Here is a 21,498-nt window from a genome sequence, read left to right as displayed (position 1 = left end):
TTTTCCGGGAATTCCTCCAGGTACTTCTCCAGGAATTCCTTCAGGAATTTCTCCGGGATTTTTTCCGCGGAATCGTCCTGGAATTCTTACAGGGTTTCACTAGCAATTTACTCCAGAAGTTCATTCGAAAATTAATTTGAAAGTTCCTCCAGGATATCTTACAAGAGTTCTTCCAGGAATTTCAGGAACTTCAGAACAAACCCCCGGGAATTCATCTGGTAGATTCGTCAGCAATCCATCTGGGAATACTTTCATGATTTTATCTGGGAATTTCTCCATTAATTCCTCCTGGAATTCCTTTAGATATTTTTCCGGAAATTCCTTCAGGAACTTCTCCAATAACATTTCAGGACTTCCTTGCGGGCATTCCTCCGGAAGTGATTGTGGGAGTTTCTCCGGGAGCTCCTCCAGGAGTTTTTCCAAGAGTTCCTCCGGGAATCCCAGAAACTTCACCGGGGATTCCTGGAGGATATTTGGCTGGCATTTCCTGGGAAATGGGATTTCGTAAGTTCCTCAAGAAATTCAACTCCGGCTATTCCACCGGCTGTTGCTCTGAAAATTTCTCCGGGAGTTCCACCAGTAGTTCCTCCGGGAATTTATTACGGCTTTTTTCATGAATTCATTAAGGCTTTCTTCAGGAATTTAGAAGAAAGGCTTTAGGTTTTCTTTCCGAGAATTTATCTGGGAGGTCCTCTCAGAGTTCTTCCAGGAGTTCCTCCTGGAATTCTTACGGAAGTTCATCTGGGAGTTTCGGGAATTAACCCGGAAATTCCTCTGGAAGTTCCTCCGGGAATTAATCTGGAAGTTCCTCCTCAAAGGAAAACCCAGAGGAGCTGCCGGTGAAACTCCCGGAAGAATTCCCGGAGGAATTCCCAGAGAAACTATCGGAAAAACTTCGGGAGGAATTTCCAGCTATATTTCTGAAGAAAGCCTAAATGATTTCCTGAAAAAAGCCTGAATGATTTCCTGGAAGAGCTACTGGTGGAACTCCCGGAGGAATTTGCAGAGGAACACCCGGAGGAACTGCCGGTGGAATTCCCGGAGGAACTCCCGGAAAAACTCCCGGATGAATTGCCGAATTGAAAAACAAATTTGCGCAATTTTGATCGTGATGAAGATCCATAGTTTCAGTAATATGATCCATAATTTTGTTCAAATTATCCATAATTTTGCTAATATGATCCATAACACTTGGAAAGAAGGTCGATAATAATTGAGTCACATTTTAAAAAAAATCTATGGACCATATGGCCAAACTCATGGATCATTTCACCAAAATTATGTAACATATAAACAAAATGATGGATCATATGACCAAAACGATGGATCATATTACCAAAGTTATGGATCATAATCAAGATAAAAATTGCGCAAATTTGAGGTTTTATGGATCAAAATATAGTTTCTTATGGATCATTTGTTTAACGGTACATTTTTCCAATTATGGATATGGTTTTTAAATTTATTTCTATGGGGGTCCCCGAACTATTTTATGGATTTCAGGTAGCGTTTTACGAAACATTATTATTATTTAATCAGACTAAGGCCGAAGTGGCCTGTGCGGTATATAAGAGTCTTCTCCATTCGGCTCGGTCCATGGCTACACGTCGCCAACCACGCAGTCTACGGAGGGTCCGCAAGTCATCTTCCACCTGATCGATCCACCTTGCCCGCTGCGCACCTCGCCTTCTTGTGCCCGTCGGATCGTTGTCGAGAACCATTTTCACCGGGTTACTGTCCGACATTCTGGCTACGTGCCCGGCCCATCGCAGTCGTCCGATTTTCGCGGTGTGAACGATGGATGGGAAACAATAAGATGTTACTTATGGATCGTTTTCAATTTTTTATGGATAGGGGAAGTGCACCGGTTTTGGCCAACTTAGTACCTAATTTGGCCAACCCTGAAAAATACAAATAATCGATCAGTTGAAAGCAGCGTTGAAGCGTGAGGGATATATCTCTTGTTGGAACTAATAAAACCCTTGCGAATTGCTTTATTTTTGAAGTTATTCGCAAAATTGGCCAAATTAGGAACATGGCCAAAACCGGTACAGTTCCCCTAATTCTTTATTGTTTATATGCAAAAGTATGTTTTGCCATTTTCAGATCAATTCCCGGCGAAATTTATGGTAATTTCCCTGAAGACATTGCCGAAGAAGTTGCTGGTGGCATTCCTAAAGAATCCTGAAGCCTGAAGGAAGGAATTCCTGGCTTGCATATTGTTTTTTCTGCCTATTTCATAATATTATTTCAGAGATGATTTGTTTAGAAATTCAGATGTATGGTTCTAGTTTTCTTGAACTTATGGAAGAATGCAGGATTTTATATTCTCTCTGAATACTAAGTTCATTAATAATTTCTCACTTTATATAAAAATATCTGTTCAATAAATCATGCATTTTTAAATTCATTGTTGTTTTAATTGTTGTTAATAAACGCATAACGCGAACGTTGCATTGTGTGCGTGAATGCGTCACGTTCATTGGCGTTGCGTTGTAGTACAAAACGCTGACTTCAACGCCCAGCGCGATGCGCAACGGGCTATTGTGATCCAACCTTTAAGGCCGGAGCACAATGGATACGTTGCGTTTGCGTTTGAGTTTGCGTTTTGTAATCCGTTTGATACGTTTTGTAATAAAATACAAAACGTACGCAAAACGGATAAGCAACCCACAATGCATACGGTTTTTGACAGTTGAGCAGTTAACATTTTCTTGTCGCTGTTGGGTTCCCAATAAGTTATTACGGAATGGACATCTATATCTCTGGCGCTCGAGATTTTGAGCTTATATATATTCAGAAAATTTGAAGGATAATTAAAACTGAATTTTTGGACATTGGAGGATGAAGGTTAATTAAAAATCATGATTGATTCAGGTTTTTCCTAGGCAAGTTTCCCCACAAGTCATTCCAGGAATTTCTAGAGAAATAAGAAGAGAGAAGAGAAATAAAAATATCCGGAAAAAGTCGGGAAATATGCGGGAATTTTAAAATGGAAGTTTAGTGGTCACCCTGTAAAATCCTCCTAGACATCCTCCGAAAGTATCTTAAGATATTCTTCTGACGCCTTCTCCAGAAATTCCTTCAGCAGTTTCTCCAGGAGATTCTCCACAAAATCCTCCAGAAATTCCTCCGAGAATTTATCCAGAAGTTTCTCCGTAAATTCTTTTGGAACTTCCTTTAAGAATTACTCTGGAAGTGTCTCCAGGAATTCCTCTAGAAATGCCTACAAAATTTCCTCCGGAAGTTTCTACAGTTATATAAAAATTTCTTCGGAAATTCCTTCAAGAATACCTCGGGAAGTTTCTCCAAGAATTCCTCTGGAAGTTCCTTCAGGAATTTTTCCAAAAAAATACTCAAAACATTTCCTTTAGAAGTTTCCTCTAGAAATTTCTACAGGAATTCCTTCGGAAGTTATTACAAAATTCATTAGGAAAATCTTTCGAAAAATCCACTAGGCATTCTTCAGAAAGTTCTGCCAGAAACTCCAGAATTTCCCTCAGGAAATGCTCCGGAAGATCCTCCAAGGATTGCTCTGGAAGTTCATCCTGGAATTGCTCTGCTCCGGAAGTTGCTATAGGAATTCCTCCCGTAGCCCGGCATTCATCCGGAAGTTTCTCCAGCAGTTCCTCCCGAAATTTCTTCAGTAATTCCCCTGCAAGTACCTCCAGGAATGCCCCCAGAAATTCCTCAAACATTAAATTCGGAAGTTTTGATAAAGAAACCTTCAGAAATTTTCGGAAGTTCCTCCGAAAATTCCTCCGGATATTCCTCCAGAAATTTCTCCGGAAGTTCTTCCAGGCATTCCTCCAGAAATTCATAAAGAAAATACAAAAAATCATTCGAAAAATCCTCCAAGAATTCCCTTGGAACTGCCTCCAAGAATTCCCCCAGTAATTCTTCAAACATTTCCTTTGGAAGTTTCTCCAGCAGACACACCCCCCACCCCAAGAAGTTTCTCCAGGAAATCCCTCCGAAAATCCACAAACAATAACTTCTGAATTTTTATAAAGAATCCTACAGAAATTTTCGGTAGTTCCTCCAGGAATCCCTCCGGAAATTTCTCCGGAAGTTCTTCCAGGAATTCCTCTAGAAATTCCTCATAAATTTCTTCCGAAGTTCCTACAGTTAATCCTCCAGAAATTTCTACAGGAATTCTTTTGGAAATTTCTACAAAAAATCAATCGGAAAATGCTCTGAAAATTCCTCTAGGAAATCATCCGGAAGTTCCTCCTGAAGTTCCTCCAGGAATTCCTCCGGAAGTTCCTCCAGGAATTCCTCCGGAAGTTCCTCCAGGAATTCCTCCGGAAGTTCAGTTCCTCCAAGATTTCCTCCGGAAGATCCTCGAGGAATTCCTCCGGGAGTTCCTCCAGGAATTTCTCCAGAATTTCCTCCAGGTATTCCTCCGGAAGTTCCTCCAGGAATTCCTCCGAAATTTTCCAGGAGCTCCTTCAGAAGTTTTTCCAGGAATTCCCCCGGGAATGTTCCTTCAGGAATTGTTCCGGAAGTTCCTGCAGGAAATCCTCCGAAAATTTCGGAGTAATTCATGGAAGAATTTCCGGAGGAATTCTTAGAGGAACTTCCGAAAGAATTCCTGGTGGAACTTCCGGAGGAATTCCTGGAGGAACTTCCGGAGGAATTCCTGGAGGAGCTTCCGGAGAAATTCCTGGAGAAACTTCCGAAGGAATTCCTGGGGGAACTTCCGGAGGAATTCCTGGAGAAGCTTCCGGAGGAATCCCTGAAGGAACTTCCGGAGGAATCCCTGGAGGAATCCCTGGAGGAACTTCCGGAGAAATTCCTGGAAGAATCCTTGGAGGAACTTCCGGAGGAATTCCTGGAGGAACTTCCGGAGGAATTCTTGGAGGAACTTAGGGGGAACTCTTGGAAGCATTTCCGGAGGAAATCCCGGGGGAACTGCCGGAGGAATTACCGGAGGAATTCCTGGATGAACTACCGGAGGAATTTCTGGAAGATTTTCCAAAGGATTTTTTGTAGAAACTTCCGAAAGAATTCCTGAAGATTTTTTTGGAGGATCCCCTATAGAAACACCTTAAGGAAATTTTTAAGGAATTTCTGGAGGAATTCCTGGAGGAACTTCCGAGAGAATTCATGGAGGATCTTTAGGGGGAGCTTTTGGGGGAACTTACGGAGGAATTTTCTGGAAGCACTTGGAGGATTAACCGAAGGGTTTTGTAGAAACTTCCGAAGTAATTCCTGAACAAATTTCTGGAGGATTTCCTGTAGAAACTTTCAATGGACATTTTTTAGGTATTTTTGGAGGAACTTCCGGGGGAATTCCTGGAGGAATTTCTGGGGGAATTCCTGGAGGAATTTCTGGGGGAATTCCTGGAGGAATTTCCTGGATGATCTTCGGGCGGAACTCCTGGAGGAACTTCGGGAACTTCGGGAGGAATACCTGGAGGAATTTCCAGAATAATTCTTGGAGGAACTTCTGGAAGAATTTTCAGAGGAACTTCCGGAGCAATTCTTGGAAGCAATTCCAGAGAAATGCCTGGAGGCACTTCAAATTCCTTACGATTCACCTTTTAAATGTCTTGTGAAACTTCCTTGGAATTTCCATTGAAATATCTTTCAATTTTCAATGGACATTCGTTAAAATGTCCAATTGAAATTTCTTACAATTTCTTATGGAAATTCCTCACGATTTCCCATGCAAACCCTTTACACTTTCCCATGAAAAACGCTTACAGTTTCTGATAGTAATTCCTTGCAATTCCTTTTGGAAATTTGTTACAATTTCTCATTGATGTTCTTAACAATTTTCCATGAAATTTCCTAACAATTTCTTATTGAATTTTCGTTCACAATTTGCCATGGAAATTTCTTCGAATTGCCCTATGAAACTTTTAACAATTTACTGTTGATATTCCCAACAGTTTCTCATGGATATTCCTTACAAATTCTCATAAAAATTCTTTAGAATTCCCCATTGAAATTCGTCACAAATTTACTAGCAGTTTGCCAATTTAAATCCCTCAAATGTTCTTATAGAAATTCCTCTATTAATTTCAATGGAAATTCCATACAATTCTCATGGAAGTTCCTCTCTGTTCATGGTTTTCCATGGACATTCCTCAATTTTTTTTCATGGAAAATCCCATAACAGTTTCTCATGGAAATGCCTAACAATTTGCGGTTGCGGTTTGCTTTGCGTTTAGTACAATCCCCAAACTCATTCCGGATGCATTGTGCGTTGCTACGTTTGACTGCATGTATTCAAACTAGCTGTCAAATTTCCGGATTGCCTTCCGGATCCATTGTGCGCCGGCCTTTACTGTTGGTTGTGGATTTGTTTTCAAAGTTTTTGGAACTTAGAAGAAAATAGTGACGAGCACTAATATTCATGTGTTTTGTAAAACTACTGAAAAAATAACAATTTAGAAGACCTAAAAAAGTTGCCCCCCCCCCCCCGAAATTTTGGCTACGCCCATTGAAGGATTGTAGAATAGATTAAATAAAATGTATCAAAAAAAATAATTATAAGAAATTTTTTTGAACGTTTTTGCTATCCGACCTCTAGACTGGTGGTGCGATGACTCATCATCACCCTCTGAGCGATTCCAAGCAACAGCATCAAAATTTAAGAAAATTTTTAATTCATGATTTTCTATTGAGTTGAAACTTTGCACAGTTTTTCAATTTCATCTAAATCGTCATTTTTCGATATCAAATCTTCATATTGAGTCACGACTAACTTTTCAAAAGGGTGTATGTGAAAATGGTTCAAAAATATTTAAAAAGCTGCACAGCAAAAACGGAATGTTCGATTGTTATGATTTTTCAGCAAAGTTAGACAACTAAATGGTGATTCTTAAGAAAATGTGCACAGTAAAAAAAATTTTTTTTGCCTTTAAAAATATCATTTTGTCACAAAAACTCAAATATCTCAAAACCCTATCTTTTTCGAACGTAATTTTTTAGGAAAACGGTCCATTATATTAGCAATCTACCATAAAAATTTGGTGATAATAAACTAATAAACAAAAAAGTTATGACATTTCAAACATTTCACAATTTTCACATATAGTAAACAAAAAAAAATTTCCGTGTATTTTTTTTTTCAAGAATCGCAGTTTGATGCTGATTTTATTGTTAATGGCCTTGCGTGAGTTAAACAAGTTGTTTGTATGATATTCCATATTTATGTATTCATCGATATTATGTATATTATATGTATAAATATTATATGTATAAATAAATAAAAATGAATTAATATTATCCTAAGTATTAAATTAAATGTGGCAGTTACACAATGTTGTTATAGAAACTCTAAGAGTTTTGGGTTTGAATTTTGGTATGGGTTATGATATCATGAAAACAGTTTATTAATACATATTTTTTATTTTTTATTCAATTTTTTTACAATATCGAACACTTGAATTATTATCAGCACAGTTTGAGTATAGTTTTGCTTTAATTTTATTTTCCGACAATGGAATGAAACAGTGAAATTTTTGGGTTCCTTGGATCGTTTTCGCGTTATTAAATTGCTCGCTGAGCTCTGAAGCCTTTATTTCGTACTCTTCAGTAGTAGTAAAACAAAATGATAATTTGGTTAAATCTTTTTCTTTTCTACGATTTGCCCAATCAAAAAGTTCTTTCGCAGTTTTAATTGGATGCTCACGTTCTTTGGCTAAACTTGCTCTTGTGGCCATGCGCTTTATTGTTCCTCCAATAGCATCACAAGGACCTTTGCCATGTGATGTAGCAAAAATGCCATTCTGCATCAATTCCGTACATTGATTTAAATTGACATAGGCTCGAAAAATTCTTACGATTTTTGTACTGCGACGCTGCTCCATCAGACATGAAATATATCTTTTTGACTTCTTTATGCTTATCAACGCGTAAAAAGTTAATCATTTTTTCAATGAACAAGTTTACGGATACTGAATCGTGTCTTAAATCTTCGGAAATTATAATAAAACTTAAGTGTTCAATTTGCGTACTTCCATTAAAATAAATAACGAATGGATGAATTGTAGCTTGTTGTACGTTCCAGTGATGGGACTGCACTTCATCTTGCAATACAAAGCTGTAATTTTCAGAAAAATCACAAATGACTAAAAATTCACCATTTTGTAATGTATTTTTCGTATTTTTTAAAAAGCTGGATTGTTCTGTTTTAATGAAATCGTGAGGGATTAAACTTTCTAATTTCAAGCAAAATATGACACAAACTCATCTACAGGTTTTACAATAGTTTCTATGTCACACCTATCCGTGGTCACCCATTGCTCAAATGATAACTGATCAATATATTTTTCTTCAAACTCAGCGAATAAAGTATTTTCCAATGATGAAGAATCTGGACAATCCGAACAAGATCGTAGATAGCAATTTGATGTTGTATTTTCGCACAAAAGACTACCAGTTAACATTTTAATATCCTTTGTTAAATTGATTCTTTTCAAACTATGTAAAATAAGATTAATATTCTCCTTTGTTTGTGCACACACACATTATGTGTTCCTGAATTGGAAAGAAGCTTACATTGCCTTGGCCGAAGGCTTGCAAATGAGGAAAAACCTATTTTAATATTATCGTGAATTTCCTTGAAGCGTGTGTACGCTTCTTTCAAAGTCGTCATCATTAATCGTTTTTGGATTGCTTGACGCTTTCCATCTTTTTTTACTGATACATAATCTTTTTGACCAGGCATAGCTCGACTTACTTCATCATCTTCAAAATATTGAACTACTATTTCTTTTGTCTCATCTGTTAATGCAGTATTAGACCTAGTATTTTTGGTTGAAAGACAGTTATTCTTCAATTGTTTTGCCTCTTTTACTGTATTTCTATTGGTTTTGAACTCATCAATGGCATCCTGAATAGACCACGAACTTGGCAGCATCGACAAAATCAATAATTTTTCTTTCCTTGTCGTGGCTGCATTCGAGAACCTTTCCTTCATATTTATAATTACCTCATCGTAGTCTGTATTTTCCACATCATCAGGTCCTAATTTGAAGAGGTTTCTTCGTACAGCTTCGTTTATTTCACGGTATTTTTTCTCCGGGTAATAAACGTAGTCCATCTTACTCCATTTAATCGGAGTCACTTTTATCCCAGCTATGCCCTCGTTAAAGCGTTCGATGTTGACCTTTTGGATACACTCATCTTCCGATTGATTTGTTGAAACAGATTTCGCTGATGGTACGGTGGCAAGGCTCTCAGCACTTAATACTTCTGGTAATTCCTCAGTTGTTGTCGATACATCTGGCAATTCCTCAGTTGCTGTCGTTTTCGAACTTCCTGCGCTCTGCTCAACCGATGATATACAGATTGCTCTTTTGTCAACGTTTAGACGGCAGGACGTGCAAATGCGTAAATTTGTATTCAATGTGGACATTGGAGCATAACCAGTCGCTTTCAGTTTATCTATGGTGCTTTCGGTGAGATTTCGTAACTCTTTTGAACACTTTTTTCCATCAAACGGCCTACAACAGTTGAGAAAGCGGCTACTCATGTTGTTCGTAATATTTCAATAAACAAAATCACTTTTAAGTTTTTACTGACTAGTTTGGTGTCATTTGTGACTGAAGAAAAAATTACTATAAGATCTTTAACAACCTTAGTAGTAGTAATTTTTTGCTTTTTCGTGAGCATTGTCATGGTATGTACCTATCATGCATTTGTTGTTGTTGAAGATACCCGTTTCCTCCCGATCATAAAGTCTATTCTCTAAGAGGTATATTTTTGCAGGTAAACTATAGACGTACACGTGTATATAAATCTTTGATTTTGCAGCTTTTGTCTTAAAAATAACATTTCTGATATGTTTCTATCAACGTTATTATCAACAGGTTTCAACACTATTAAAAGAATTTTTCGCCAGTCACGTGCAATGAAAATTATGACACTATCAATACTTTTGATCACAACACTGGATCGTGTCTAAGTTTCTTATAGATGCTATGAATAATTAAATCAAAATATCATGAAAACAACTTGTTTAAATCACGTCCCTTAACAATAAAATCTGCATCAAACTGCAATTCTCGAAATAACTTACAAAGAAAAAAATTTTTCACTAAATGTGAAAATTGTGAAATGTTTGAAATGTCATAACTTTTTTGTTTATTAGTTTACCATCACCAAATTTTTATGGTAGATAGCTAATATCATGGACCGTTTTCCCTAAAAATTACGTTCGAAAAAAAGATAGGGTTTTGAGATATTTGAGTTTTTGTGACAAAATAATATTTTTAAAGGCAAAAAAAATTTTTTTCACTGTGCACATTTTCTTAAGAATCACCATTTAGTTGTCTAACTTTGCTGAAAAAATCATAACAATCGAACATTCCGTTTCTGCTGTGCAGCTTTTTAAATATTTTTTAACCATTTTCACATACACCCTTTTGAAAAGTTAGTCGTGACTCAATATGAAGATTTGATATCGAAAAATGACGATTTAGATGAAATTGAAAAACTGTGCAGAGTTTCAAATATTTTCGAAATGGTCGCTCAGGATCGACTGACATGCCCCCGTGGAATGCCTCTATATGGAACGTAAGAAAATGGCAGACCCCCCTTCCCCCCATAAGTGCTTACGTAATTAGTGTACGATCCCTAAGGTCGATGTCGTCCACAAAGCCCAGGCAAAGCCTAGACGCAGACGACCGTGCGATGATAGTGCAATAGAGTGCAATGTTGAACAATAAATTCGAAAGACGAGGTTGACACTTCGTCTGCAATCCGAATACTTGATTTCGAGCCATCCAGCGTTGCACATATCAGTCTGATCGCCGGAAAACCATGGTCGGGCATTATCTGCCACAGCTCATTTCTTTTCAGTGAATCGTACGCTGCTTCGAAAACAATGAACAGATGGTGAGTCTGCAAGTTGTACTCCCGAAATTTATCAAGAATCATCCGCAGGCTAAACATCTGATCCGTCGTTGATCGGCCCTCACGAAAACCTGCCTGGTGTTCGCCGATGAAGGACTCCTCAAGCGGTCTCAGTCTGTTAAACAGGATACGCGACAGGATTTTATACGCCGAGCTCAGAAGGGTGATCCCTCTGTAATTGGCACATTCTAGTCTTTGCCCTTTCTTATAGATCATGCATATGAGCCCATCCAACCAGCCGACAGGCAGTTCATTATCCTCCCATATTTTCTGGATAATATGGTGGATTGATTGATGCAGCTGCTCACTTCCGTGTTTCGAACCGGGATGGCACATGAATTCAAATAATTTAATAGATCAATAGATTCCATTAGCTTACGAAAGAATTGAACTTTCATATAAGCGATTGATATTCATATTTTATTGATTGTAACTATCAATACTGAATGTTTTTATTATCCTAACCTTGTCTTAAATGCCGAACACCCATAGTAAAAATTGTCTCAAATTCCGAACACTGATTCAAATACCAAACACCACCAAAAGCACTAAAATGCAAAATTTCAACGTTATTCCGATGTTGGACATTTATAATGCCCTTGATCTGTATGCCTGTCAAGAAAATTCATTTATTTATGCAAAAATGGCGAAGTGCTTCAGATAAACCTTCATCTAATGGAGTGTTCGGAATATGAGTCTGTTTGGGATTTGAGACAAAACGGTATGAACTAAAGAATGGGAAGTATGAATTATTACTAACATTTATAATATGTAACGTACGTAATGTCTAACATTTTTATGCCTTACACAATTATCCATAACCTCGCACTGTAAAGGAAAGAGGCCCAAAAAAGTTCTCTCTGGAGGCAAAACGTCTTTTCCCTCATATTTGCCATGTTCAAGATGGCCTTAACAAAACTAGACCAAACATTATGTAGGTTAGGCGAAAAAGGTGTCAAAATAACAGATAGAAAGGGTAGAAAAAAACCGAAATTTTTCCTCATTTAAAAGAAACATCTAACATTTTTGCGAAGCAAAACGCCCTCCCACCTACAATGTACTACGCGTCTCCACGCACTGTCAATATCAGAATGCTGATTCCCGGACGCCTGGTCCATTGTTCCCTAAGAGCTGCCGACTAAAAGGCGTTTTGCCTCATGAGGTTTCCGGCAACTTTTTTTTTAAATGTGAATAATTTCATATGGTTGAGATTTTCTACAATTTTATGACAGTCTTTGCTGAGTCTTTTCACGCAATGTTTGTCAATCTTAAACAAACTCATGTAACGTAACTTAGAGAAAAAGATTTTTGAAAAATTGCTTTGAAACAATATTGCGTAAAATTACGTTTGGGAACATCCATAAATTACGTAATGCTTAGGGTGGGGGGTGGGGGTGTTGGTTGTTGTCTAATGTGTGACGATCTATACAAATTTTTCAGACGCTGCATTCAAAAAGTGCGACATAGGGAGGGAGAGGGGGTTGAAAAAGATTATTTTTTGCGTTGTGTAAACAATGGATCTTTCCTAAATGAGAATTTATACATTTTTTGGCGTTTTATGCTCTTAAATTGCTTCTTTAATATTATTAATACATTTTATCTTACAACTCTTAATATCAGTCCATACGACTCCCGCGGGCCGCATCTTTTTTGCAAGGGTTATGTCGTATGGAGAGACTTTCCCGAGCAGGAGAAATTGGCTCAATAATGCTTAATTCTGTTATTGATACCGTACTCTGTTATGAACTAGCCCTGCATAAGAGGTAAAATACCAAAGGAATAATACCAAAAACTAATATGTACAATACTTAAGTCATAACACACTCAATTATTAAATTGAATTTCAATACCAAATGCATAACCAATTATTATTCGTTTGGTATTGAAATACCTAAGCATGGTATGCCTCAAATATTCTGCATATAAGTTTTTGGTATTATTTTTTGGTATTTTACCTCTTATGCAAGGCTAAATTATACCAATTTCTGTTATCGAGGTCGTTGCTCCTGCTCGGGTTGCGATCAATACCAATACCCTTAGTGCATATAGTAGGTCCTAGTTATCCGGAAACTCCACGTGTAACTGATTCGTTCTCCCCTTTTCCCACCCAGACGTTTGCCACGCGTCCCGTACGTATGCTCTTCAGCATAGGTCCAGCTCGCCGTACGGGGTCAAATTTGTGCCGCGCTGCCGGGAGGACGGAACATACGCCCCGGTGCAGTGCCTGGAGAGTGTCGGCTGCTGGTGCGTCAACGGCCAAGGCAAACCACTGCCCAATACGACGGTCCAGCACGGGAAACCGGTTTGCGTGAAGAAGGGCAAATCCAACCAGCGGCGATCCTCTCCACGAAATCCGGTTAGAAACAAACGCAGTAAGTAGTAATGCCATTGTTGATGTTTATTAGCTTGTAGCTGTTCCCTTGTCCCGCCTTCACACACGTTTTCTCTAATATGGGCTTGATAACACACATTCCGGCCTTTCAAAATATTTATCAATCCGATAATTTATGGATAGCTTTGCATTTGTTAGCACGCGTTCGATTTGATTTTTACGACCATCGTAATTTTCGCCTTAAGTGATACCTTTTGGGATTGCTTTTTAACACCTTGCCATGGTCTATCGACTGGCCAGGAATTAGGCCTCTGCTGTCACCTCGGAAGAGCGTCCAAGTAGGGGATTAACACTCCACAACGACGAGGGAACCTGTTTCTTCCTACATTCAACACCTTTACCTTCTCCATTTGGAAAACAGGCTGTTCTCGCATGGACAGGGCCGTCTTCAACCGTAATCTGCTGAAGCTGTTCGAGAACGAACACATTCGGGTGCAGCAGAACGTGAAGGGAGGATTAACGTCGGCCGCCGTCAGCGAGAAAACCGTCCTGGATTGGAAGTTCGCCTCCATCGATGGGAACCGGAATGGCATGCTGGACAAACCTGAGTACCGGGAGCTGAAGCGACTTATCAAGAAGGTGAGATTTTTTGTCGAAGTGGAAATTCTAATGTTTTAATGATTGAATTTTTCGAACGGTAGGTCGTGAAACCGAAACGATGTGGTAGATCTTTCGGTAAGAGTTGTGATGCCGATCAGGACGAGCGATTGTCGCGGCTGGAGTGGGCCAACTGTTTTTCCAAGGATAATTTAACACGTAAGTTCAAGTTGGTCCTCAATCGTAGGAGTTTTTTTTTTAGTTTTCCACCATATTTTGAAGCACCTTTTACTAATTCATCATGCATCATGAAAATTCAATCCAATATCCCTGTGGATGAAAGTTCTGACAACTGTTTCTAATTTAAGATCCTTTTGTTGCCACCTGATGATTACAAATGTCAGCGCCTGTAATTTCAAAAAAATTCAACCATGTCGAACCAAGGGCGAATGTCGGAAATAGAATAGACAATTGTCGAACTGTCATCTCATCGAAATTTTAATACGAATAACTTTGGTGACTAACACATTCCACATTTCATTAGACTTAGTATTGGATACAAAATGTGATTAAATATTTTGTAATTAATTGTGACTTCATTTTCTTCCTCACCTCTTATCTACTCTTCAAACCGGTACCCGTGAAATAACCTTTTAAAATCTACACCTCCACCACCAACAATCACAAAAAAATATTATTCCCGCCCTCTCAACTGCGTGACCATCCAGCCGAGATGGAGCACAACTATCACAACCACCACCCATCATCACAATCATCACCATCATATGCCGCTGGATCGTCGCATCAAAACCACCACCAACAGCAGCAGCAACAACACCAGCACCAACACATTATGGGTGGCGGCGGCGGCGGCAACGGTGGTGGCACATTAATCGGTGTCGGTGGCTCCTCCCATTCTTCCTCTAGCTCTAGCACTAGCTTCCTCCGGTACGATGAGTCACAGCAGAATAGCTCCAATGATTACACTGATTTTGACGATGAAGATGATTACTCAGAAAATGACGACGATTCGGACGAATTGCCCGATAGTGATAATACGCTACTGAACGGACTGCACTTTAGCTTAGCCGGCAAGCGGCTGCAGCCCAATCTGTGTATGTATCTAATTCGAGTCGATTGTTGTTACTACAGCCCGTCCTGTGCCATCCGCGAGCCACTTCTTGAGTCCTGATCCTTGCATCCCACCCACAACACACTCACACTCAAACATACACACACATGTGTATAAATTTACCGTTTACAGTAGATAAAATCCTCTTTAGGTTTTATAGATTGTAGCAAAGCTCGTAATTGTTTAGATCTTACTTAGTATTTATACACGTTGTGCACATTCCCCCACCTCCAAATGACGGATGCTAAGACAGAGATCTCCGCTGACACAGTCAGACATTCATGAGATATCGAAATCGAAATCACACTTTTGGCCGAATTGTCTTCATTTTCAAAAATGTTTGAAACGAAACAAAACTTACATAATTTCGGTTTTTGGTAAAATTGTAACTCCCTATTTATGTCTGTCCAATCATCCTTAACATCTGTCATTCGATTTGTTGTCTGTTTTTTTTTTCTCTTGAAGTATTGTTAGGATAGCTGTTACTTGCAGGTGAATTGGACGATTTTGATTGTTTGGTTACGGAAAATAGATAAACGGTCATCGGTTCGTCCAACTCATTGGCTTCACATTTGAATATAGAATTGCGTGCGATATTTGATATAATTTTTTACCAGCGATACATTGCGATACAATATTTGTGTTCATCTTACTCATTCGTGCTTGCGGTAACTGGGTAACGATCACGGGATTTTGACAAAAAAAAGTTCTTCGGAATTTCCAAGGAAACTGCTCTCGAAGTTCCAAGAGAATTCGTATTTTTGCCGAAGAATGTTTTGAACTTTCACGGAAAATTCTTTTGAACTGCCACGATATTAATTTAATTCCCATAGCCAACATTAGAAACTGTTTTGAGTATTTACATTTTTATAATATCGCTTAAATCTTCCACGAAAAAATCTCTCGGATCAGCTAGCAGCAAACCTTCAGGATCGCTATCAGCTAGGTCCTGGTTTCTAGATCTAATGAATGAACGTGACGTAACCGTACTTTCCTGAAAGAATAGAAACAAAGCTATAATGTTCCGATTCCCAAAAAAATCCCAAAAAAACGGCCAGGATATGGAACGAGTACACACTTTGCGGGACTTGGGGATATCCTCCAGGACGCCGTCAAGCAGAGGGAAGCATACCGACCTAGTCTTCCTAGACATCTCGAAAGCGTTCAATCGCAACTGGACTCCCCAAGTACCCAATCAGCTCGCTTGAAGGGATTTCACGGCTCATATCCTCACTTTAATTTCCCATCTTCAATGTCATCTACACGCCGATGATATCCTGTTATTGGTTACCAGAGATGGCCGCAGCCTAATTAGTACATTACCGACAGTCAGTGTCATACTCCGTTAGGCCACCTCAATTGGGATTACAATGACAGCCAGTAAGTGTGTTCGTGACAACATCTGTAGAGGCAGTCATTAGCTGCCAAGGTCAAGTATCAAACTAGGCGACCATTCTACTCCCAAGATTCGTGTCCACTGGCATGACAAAGTGAAGTTCTGACACTCCTCTATAGTCAACAGAAATCACTCCATCGCGATACATTTTAAGAGAGGATATAACACGAAGGTCGGTGGCAGCGCTTTTGTGCACGTAGTACAGGAACAAGTAACATCACTTGTAACAAGTGTCAGTGTGTTGTCCAAGTGTTAAATGTTCCTGCTCCCACAAACCCTACGAACGCAGCCAACACTACACTGCCCCATGAAAGGACGACAGTGATACCGCTACTTACCATCAGAGACGCCGAGAAAAACATCGAATGGGTGGCCATGAGGGTGGCGAACTGGGTGGTCTGCGAGTGCCGGAATTCATGGGCGACAATGGGTCAACGGCCAGAGGCTTTGGGTCAACGGTCACAAGAACGACAAATCATTAGCCTAGTGATTGTCGAAAGGAAAGGTTGATTCGAGAGACAGAAAAGTTATTGAATTTGCAGAGAAAAGTTATAGAAGTTGGAAAATTGAAGAAATTTGTAGAAGAGAAAGTGAAAAGGAGTTAGTGTGAAAGATTATACATCCAGGTAATTCTATTACTGTTCAGAAATGGCCACGAAACCCCAAGCCAGGCCCTACTCCAGATATATTCGCTAATCGCCATTTTGTGTTCCTCATGGTGCCACCAGCACCTCGCTGTTTTTGTTTTAAAACCCCCCTCGCTGTTTTATTATAAAACGCCATCGCGGTTTCCCGCCGTTCTAAAACCCGATACCTGCCCTAGGAGAGTGTGTCCACCAAGTGCGCCATAAAACCAGGTTTTTCCCAGTACGTCAACGAACTACTGAAGCCTCGAGTTCGTCACTACACTCGAGGGGTGCACGACACAGGCAGAGGGCCCACGAGAGGCTGCAGTCCGCCGAGAAGAAGCTGACATCCACCCCTGCCCAGTTGCAGAAACCGAAGAGTCTACAGGAAGCGGAGTAGCAGTGCGCGGGGCCCCGAAGAACGAAGAAGAAAGAGAAGTGAGGAAGTAAGGAAGAGGAAAGTAGGAGGTAGAAGTAAGGAAGTGGGAAGCGTCGTCCAGTGTTTGAGGACGGATGCGAGAAGGAATAACGAAGTAGGATGTCAAGGAGGAAAATAAAGTGCACACGAAATAAAGTAGGAGTTTGGCACGAGACAACTTCGAGTGTTTTTCTAACGTGGAGTGTCACGAGCGTAGAGCCGACCCTGAGGCTTGTTAAAGGGGGTCTCACCAGTGCTGGGAGTAACACGGCCCTGGCCCCCAGTAAGTTATACACTGAACCGACGCGACGGTTAAATATCGAGACAGTGGGTTGACCTAGAAGTAATTTAATAGTGTCGGCTAGTCTACTTAAGCAGCGTAGCATCTTTCCGGTAAAGACTACTGCAGTGCAGCCCTTTTATTCGCCGGCATAACGCATTCCTTCAAACCGACATTTGGAAGGGTAATCACGTCGCTACAAAGCGATCATTTGAGACACCCATGGATTCTGGCTATCCTCGCTAACGCGCACCAGCCGACAACCTGCTCCTGGATCCCGGGGTATTGTGAGGTGCCAGAATTTGGAGAACCAATGGATTACTTCCAATTTATCACAACTTCGCAAAGTAAAGGGTACCAAGGGCCAACCACAACAACCAACAGATCAATGTTATGAACTTGTATTTCGCATAAAAATCACATAAATAAGGTAAAAAAAGATCAACAGATCATCCGTCTCAGATCCCGTCCCACTTCTTCTTCTTCTTCTTATTGGCATTACATCCCCACACTGGGATAGAGCCGCCCCACAGCTTAGTGTTCATTAAGCACTTCCACAGTTATTAACTGCGAGGTTTCTAAGCCAGGTTACCATTTTTGCATTCGTATATCATGAGGCAAGCACGACGATACTTTTATGCCCAGGGAAGTCGAGACAATTTCCAATCCAAAAATTGCCTAGACCGGTACCGGGAATCGAACCCAGCCACCCTCAGCATGGTCTTGCTTTGTAGCCGCGCGTCTTACCGCACGGCTAAGGAGGCAGAGCTTAAAATATTCATCTTCATGAAGCAACTTCGGTCCGAATTTTGACAAACATCGCATGAATATTCAAAACATAGAATGACATAGTCAGACGACTACTCCACGAGCTCATTCATTCGACTGTCACTGAGTGTATTCACTATGTGCAGAAAAACACATAATTAGCATTGTTTATGTTGATGTTTACCGTTGAAAGTGCCTCGCGGGTGAAAATCGGATTTAGTCTTGTGTGAAAAATCACTTTACTCATTTGAATCGTGTTCAGATTTCAGATAATTTATCAATTTGTAAAATGTGCAGAAATATTCAATGACTAATATTCAACTGAATATTGACTGTCCAGAGCCGACTATGAATGTGTCGGAAGTGAACTGACAAATGAAGAAAAATGGACTTCACCAAAAATTTTCGATTATTTTACACTCTGGGTCCTGTCCCACGTGCTAGTCTTATTCGCTTTTCACACAACTCTGGCGGAAGGCCATTCCAGATCGTTTGTGAATACATTCAGCGGGGTTTCTTATTCAGGTTCAGGTATTTCTCTTGGAAAATGAATGCGTTTGAAAAATGTGTTCAAAATATTTTAATTTCATTAAATGTACAGGAAAAAAATATTGTTGGCACTTTTACTCATCCGATCTGCACGCCACAAGTTGCATTCAATGTGGGTTGAAGCACTGAATATAAATAAATTTCAATAATGAGACATATCCACCTAATAGTGTTCTAATCGACTTTTCTTAAATATAATTACCTCAAATAAGATTTTTTTTTTCAAATGACTCCAACTTGGTAATGTGCAAATAAGTGCAAAATTTCACGACACTCTCTGAAAGGTCTGAAGGGAGTCTACAATTTAGTATATGTGAAGTAGCAGGAACATGCGGCGACAAAAAAACTTTTTTCATTGTCAAAAACGCCAAACTTCGAGTCTACTGCGAAATAGGAAACGAGACAGAAGGAAGAAAGACGATGGAAAAACTGCCGTTCTACGCATAATTTAAACGGGTTTCAGTCTCCATTATCATCAAAAAACAACTTCATTTTTTCAGTGGAACAAATTGACTTGAGTTTGAGATTCTTCTTCAAAGGTAACATGGGACAATTATGCGTAGAACGGCAGAAAAGTAATAGAAAAGAGAAAATAAAGGGGAAATGAGAAGGAAGTAGGAAGAACGAAGAAGGAAAAAGGAAGAAGGTCGAAACAACAAGGAAGAAAGAAGAGAAACGGAAGAATAAGGAAGAAAGAAACAGAAAATAGGAAGAACGAAGAAGGAAGAAGAAAGAAGGAAACAGAGAGAAGGAAGAAAGAAGAAAGAAAAATACAAATGGAAAAAGGAGGAAGAAAGAAAAACGGAAATGAAGAAGGTTAGGTTTTTTTTTCTCACTTCTTAATATTCACACTTCTTCCTAATTTATCACTTCTCACTTTATACTTCTCATCATTCACTAGAGCCGTAGCATGAACTCTTAGCGCAGTTGGCTAAACTTTGATTAGGCTCCCTTTTTTACTAAGGGAAATAAAATTCGTAATATTTTAACATTTAGACAACAATTCGAATCTTACATTAAAGGAGTAAAATTAAAAGGTTTGGTGGTTTAAAGATGAACAATATTGAGCGGCGTACTTGAAATTTAAAAAAAAATGTGTGAATTGCAGAAAATCAACTTGACCGCAAGGTAAGGACAACGTAAGGCAATCGTTGTGAATGATGTTTATGTGGCCTCCAAGCGATTGTGTTTTAAACTTTGAAGAAATTTTTTCTCGGATCAGCTTTCATTTGTATAAAATGGTGTTCTTGAGAAGAATTAATTTATTCTTCATAACGAGCATTTCCAATCACTAATAGCGACAAAACCAAAACCCAAATCTACCGAGTAACTTTCTTTTGAGTTCTGCCGACGCCGAGCATAGCCACACGATGATTTATCGTCAAATCGAGAAAATCGCAACAACCGTTGACGGCCGTCACTGGTCCCACTACTGGCGCCATAGAATATTCTACATTCTGGTGTCCTTCGAAAAGCTGTAACACATAAGGCTGAACTCAAAAGACTGAAATCTCGAAAGGCTGAAAGTATAAAAAAAACTGTTAAGTATCAGAAGTCTCAATAGAATAGTGTTAGGTGAATAGTGAACAGGTTGAATAGTGAATAATAAATGAAGAAATAAAAATTAAGAATAAAGAATAAGGTACTGGAAATAAAATAATAAAAAATAACGAAGAACGAAAAATAAAGAAGAAAAATTGAATAAAAAATGGGAGCAAAAAGAAGGAAGAAAATAATAGGAACAAGGAAGAAGGTATTAGGAAGAAACATGTAAAATGAACAGGAAAGAAGGAACAAGGAAGAAGAAAGACATGAAGGAAAAAGGAAAAAAATAATTATTAAGGAAGAGGTAGGATCAGGGAAGAAGAAAGAATGAAGGAAGATGGAAGAAGAAAGTTGGAAGAAGGAATATGGAAGAAAGGAGATGGAACAAGGAAGAAAGAAGAAATATTGAAGAGTGTAGTTAGAAGACGGAAAAAGGAAGAAGAAAAATGGAAGAACGATTAAGGAAGACAGAAGAAGGAACAAGGAAAAATTAAATGAAAGAAAGAAAAAAGTATAAAGAAGAAGGAAGAATGAACAAGAAAGGAAAAAGTAAAAAGAAGGGGGAAGAAAACAGGAAGAATGAAAAATAAAAGGAATAAGAAGAAAGAAGCAAGAAAAAAGAACGAAGAAGATTAAACGAAGAATGATGGTTGAAAGAAAGAAGAAGAAAGAAAGAGAAAGAAGGAAGAAATAAAAAGAAATAAGGAAAAATATAGAAGGAAGCAGTTAAAACGAAGAATAAAGAAAAAAAGAAGGAAAAAAGGGAAGAAGAAGACAGAAGATAGAACGAGGACGAAAGAGAGAAGATGGAAGAAAGAAGAAGCCAGAGGAAAAGAGGAGAAAGAAAAAGAAAGAAAGAAAAAAAGAAGAAAGAAACAGAAAGAAGGAAGATGGAACAAGGTAGAAAAAAAAAGAAGGAAGAAGAAAGACGGAGGAAGATAGAAGATAGAGAAACGAAAGGTGAAGGAAGAAAAAAGGGAGAA

The 21,498-nt window shown here is 39.1% G+C and overlaps 1 protein-coding gene across 3 annotated transcripts in view; it reads left to right on the top strand.

Moving 5' to 3' along the window:
* The window catches only part of LOC134217964 (SPARC-related modular calcium-binding protein 2), a 128,286-nt gene that overhangs the window by 101,518 nt on the left and 5,270 nt on the right, over positions 1 to 21,498 (top strand). For 2 of the 3 annotated variants that reach the window (XM_062696830.1, XM_062696831.1), the window contains exons 4-7: positions 12,984 to 13,244; positions 13,626 to 13,843; positions 13,906 to 14,020; positions 14,530 to 14,916. In XM_062696830.1, the coding sequence (XP_062552814.1) occupies positions 12,984 to 13,244; positions 13,626 to 13,843; positions 13,906 to 14,020; positions 14,530 to 14,916 (981 nt within the window). The remainder of the gene's footprint in view (positions 1 to 12,983; positions 13,245 to 13,625; positions 13,844 to 13,905; positions 14,021 to 14,529; positions 14,917 to 21,498) is intronic. The other variant, XM_062696832.1, reaches the window with a different exon arrangement.

Source organism: Armigeres subalbatus, chromosome 2, assembly GCF_024139115.2.
Source record: "Armigeres subalbatus isolate Guangzhou_Male chromosome 2, GZ_Asu_2, whole genome shotgun sequence".
Taxonomy (NCBI): Eukaryota; Metazoa; Arthropoda; class Insecta; order Diptera; family Culicidae; genus Armigeres; species Armigeres subalbatus.
The sequence above is the reverse complement of the archived record's forward strand: the minus strand, read 5'-3'. Positions and strand labels throughout refer to the sequence as shown.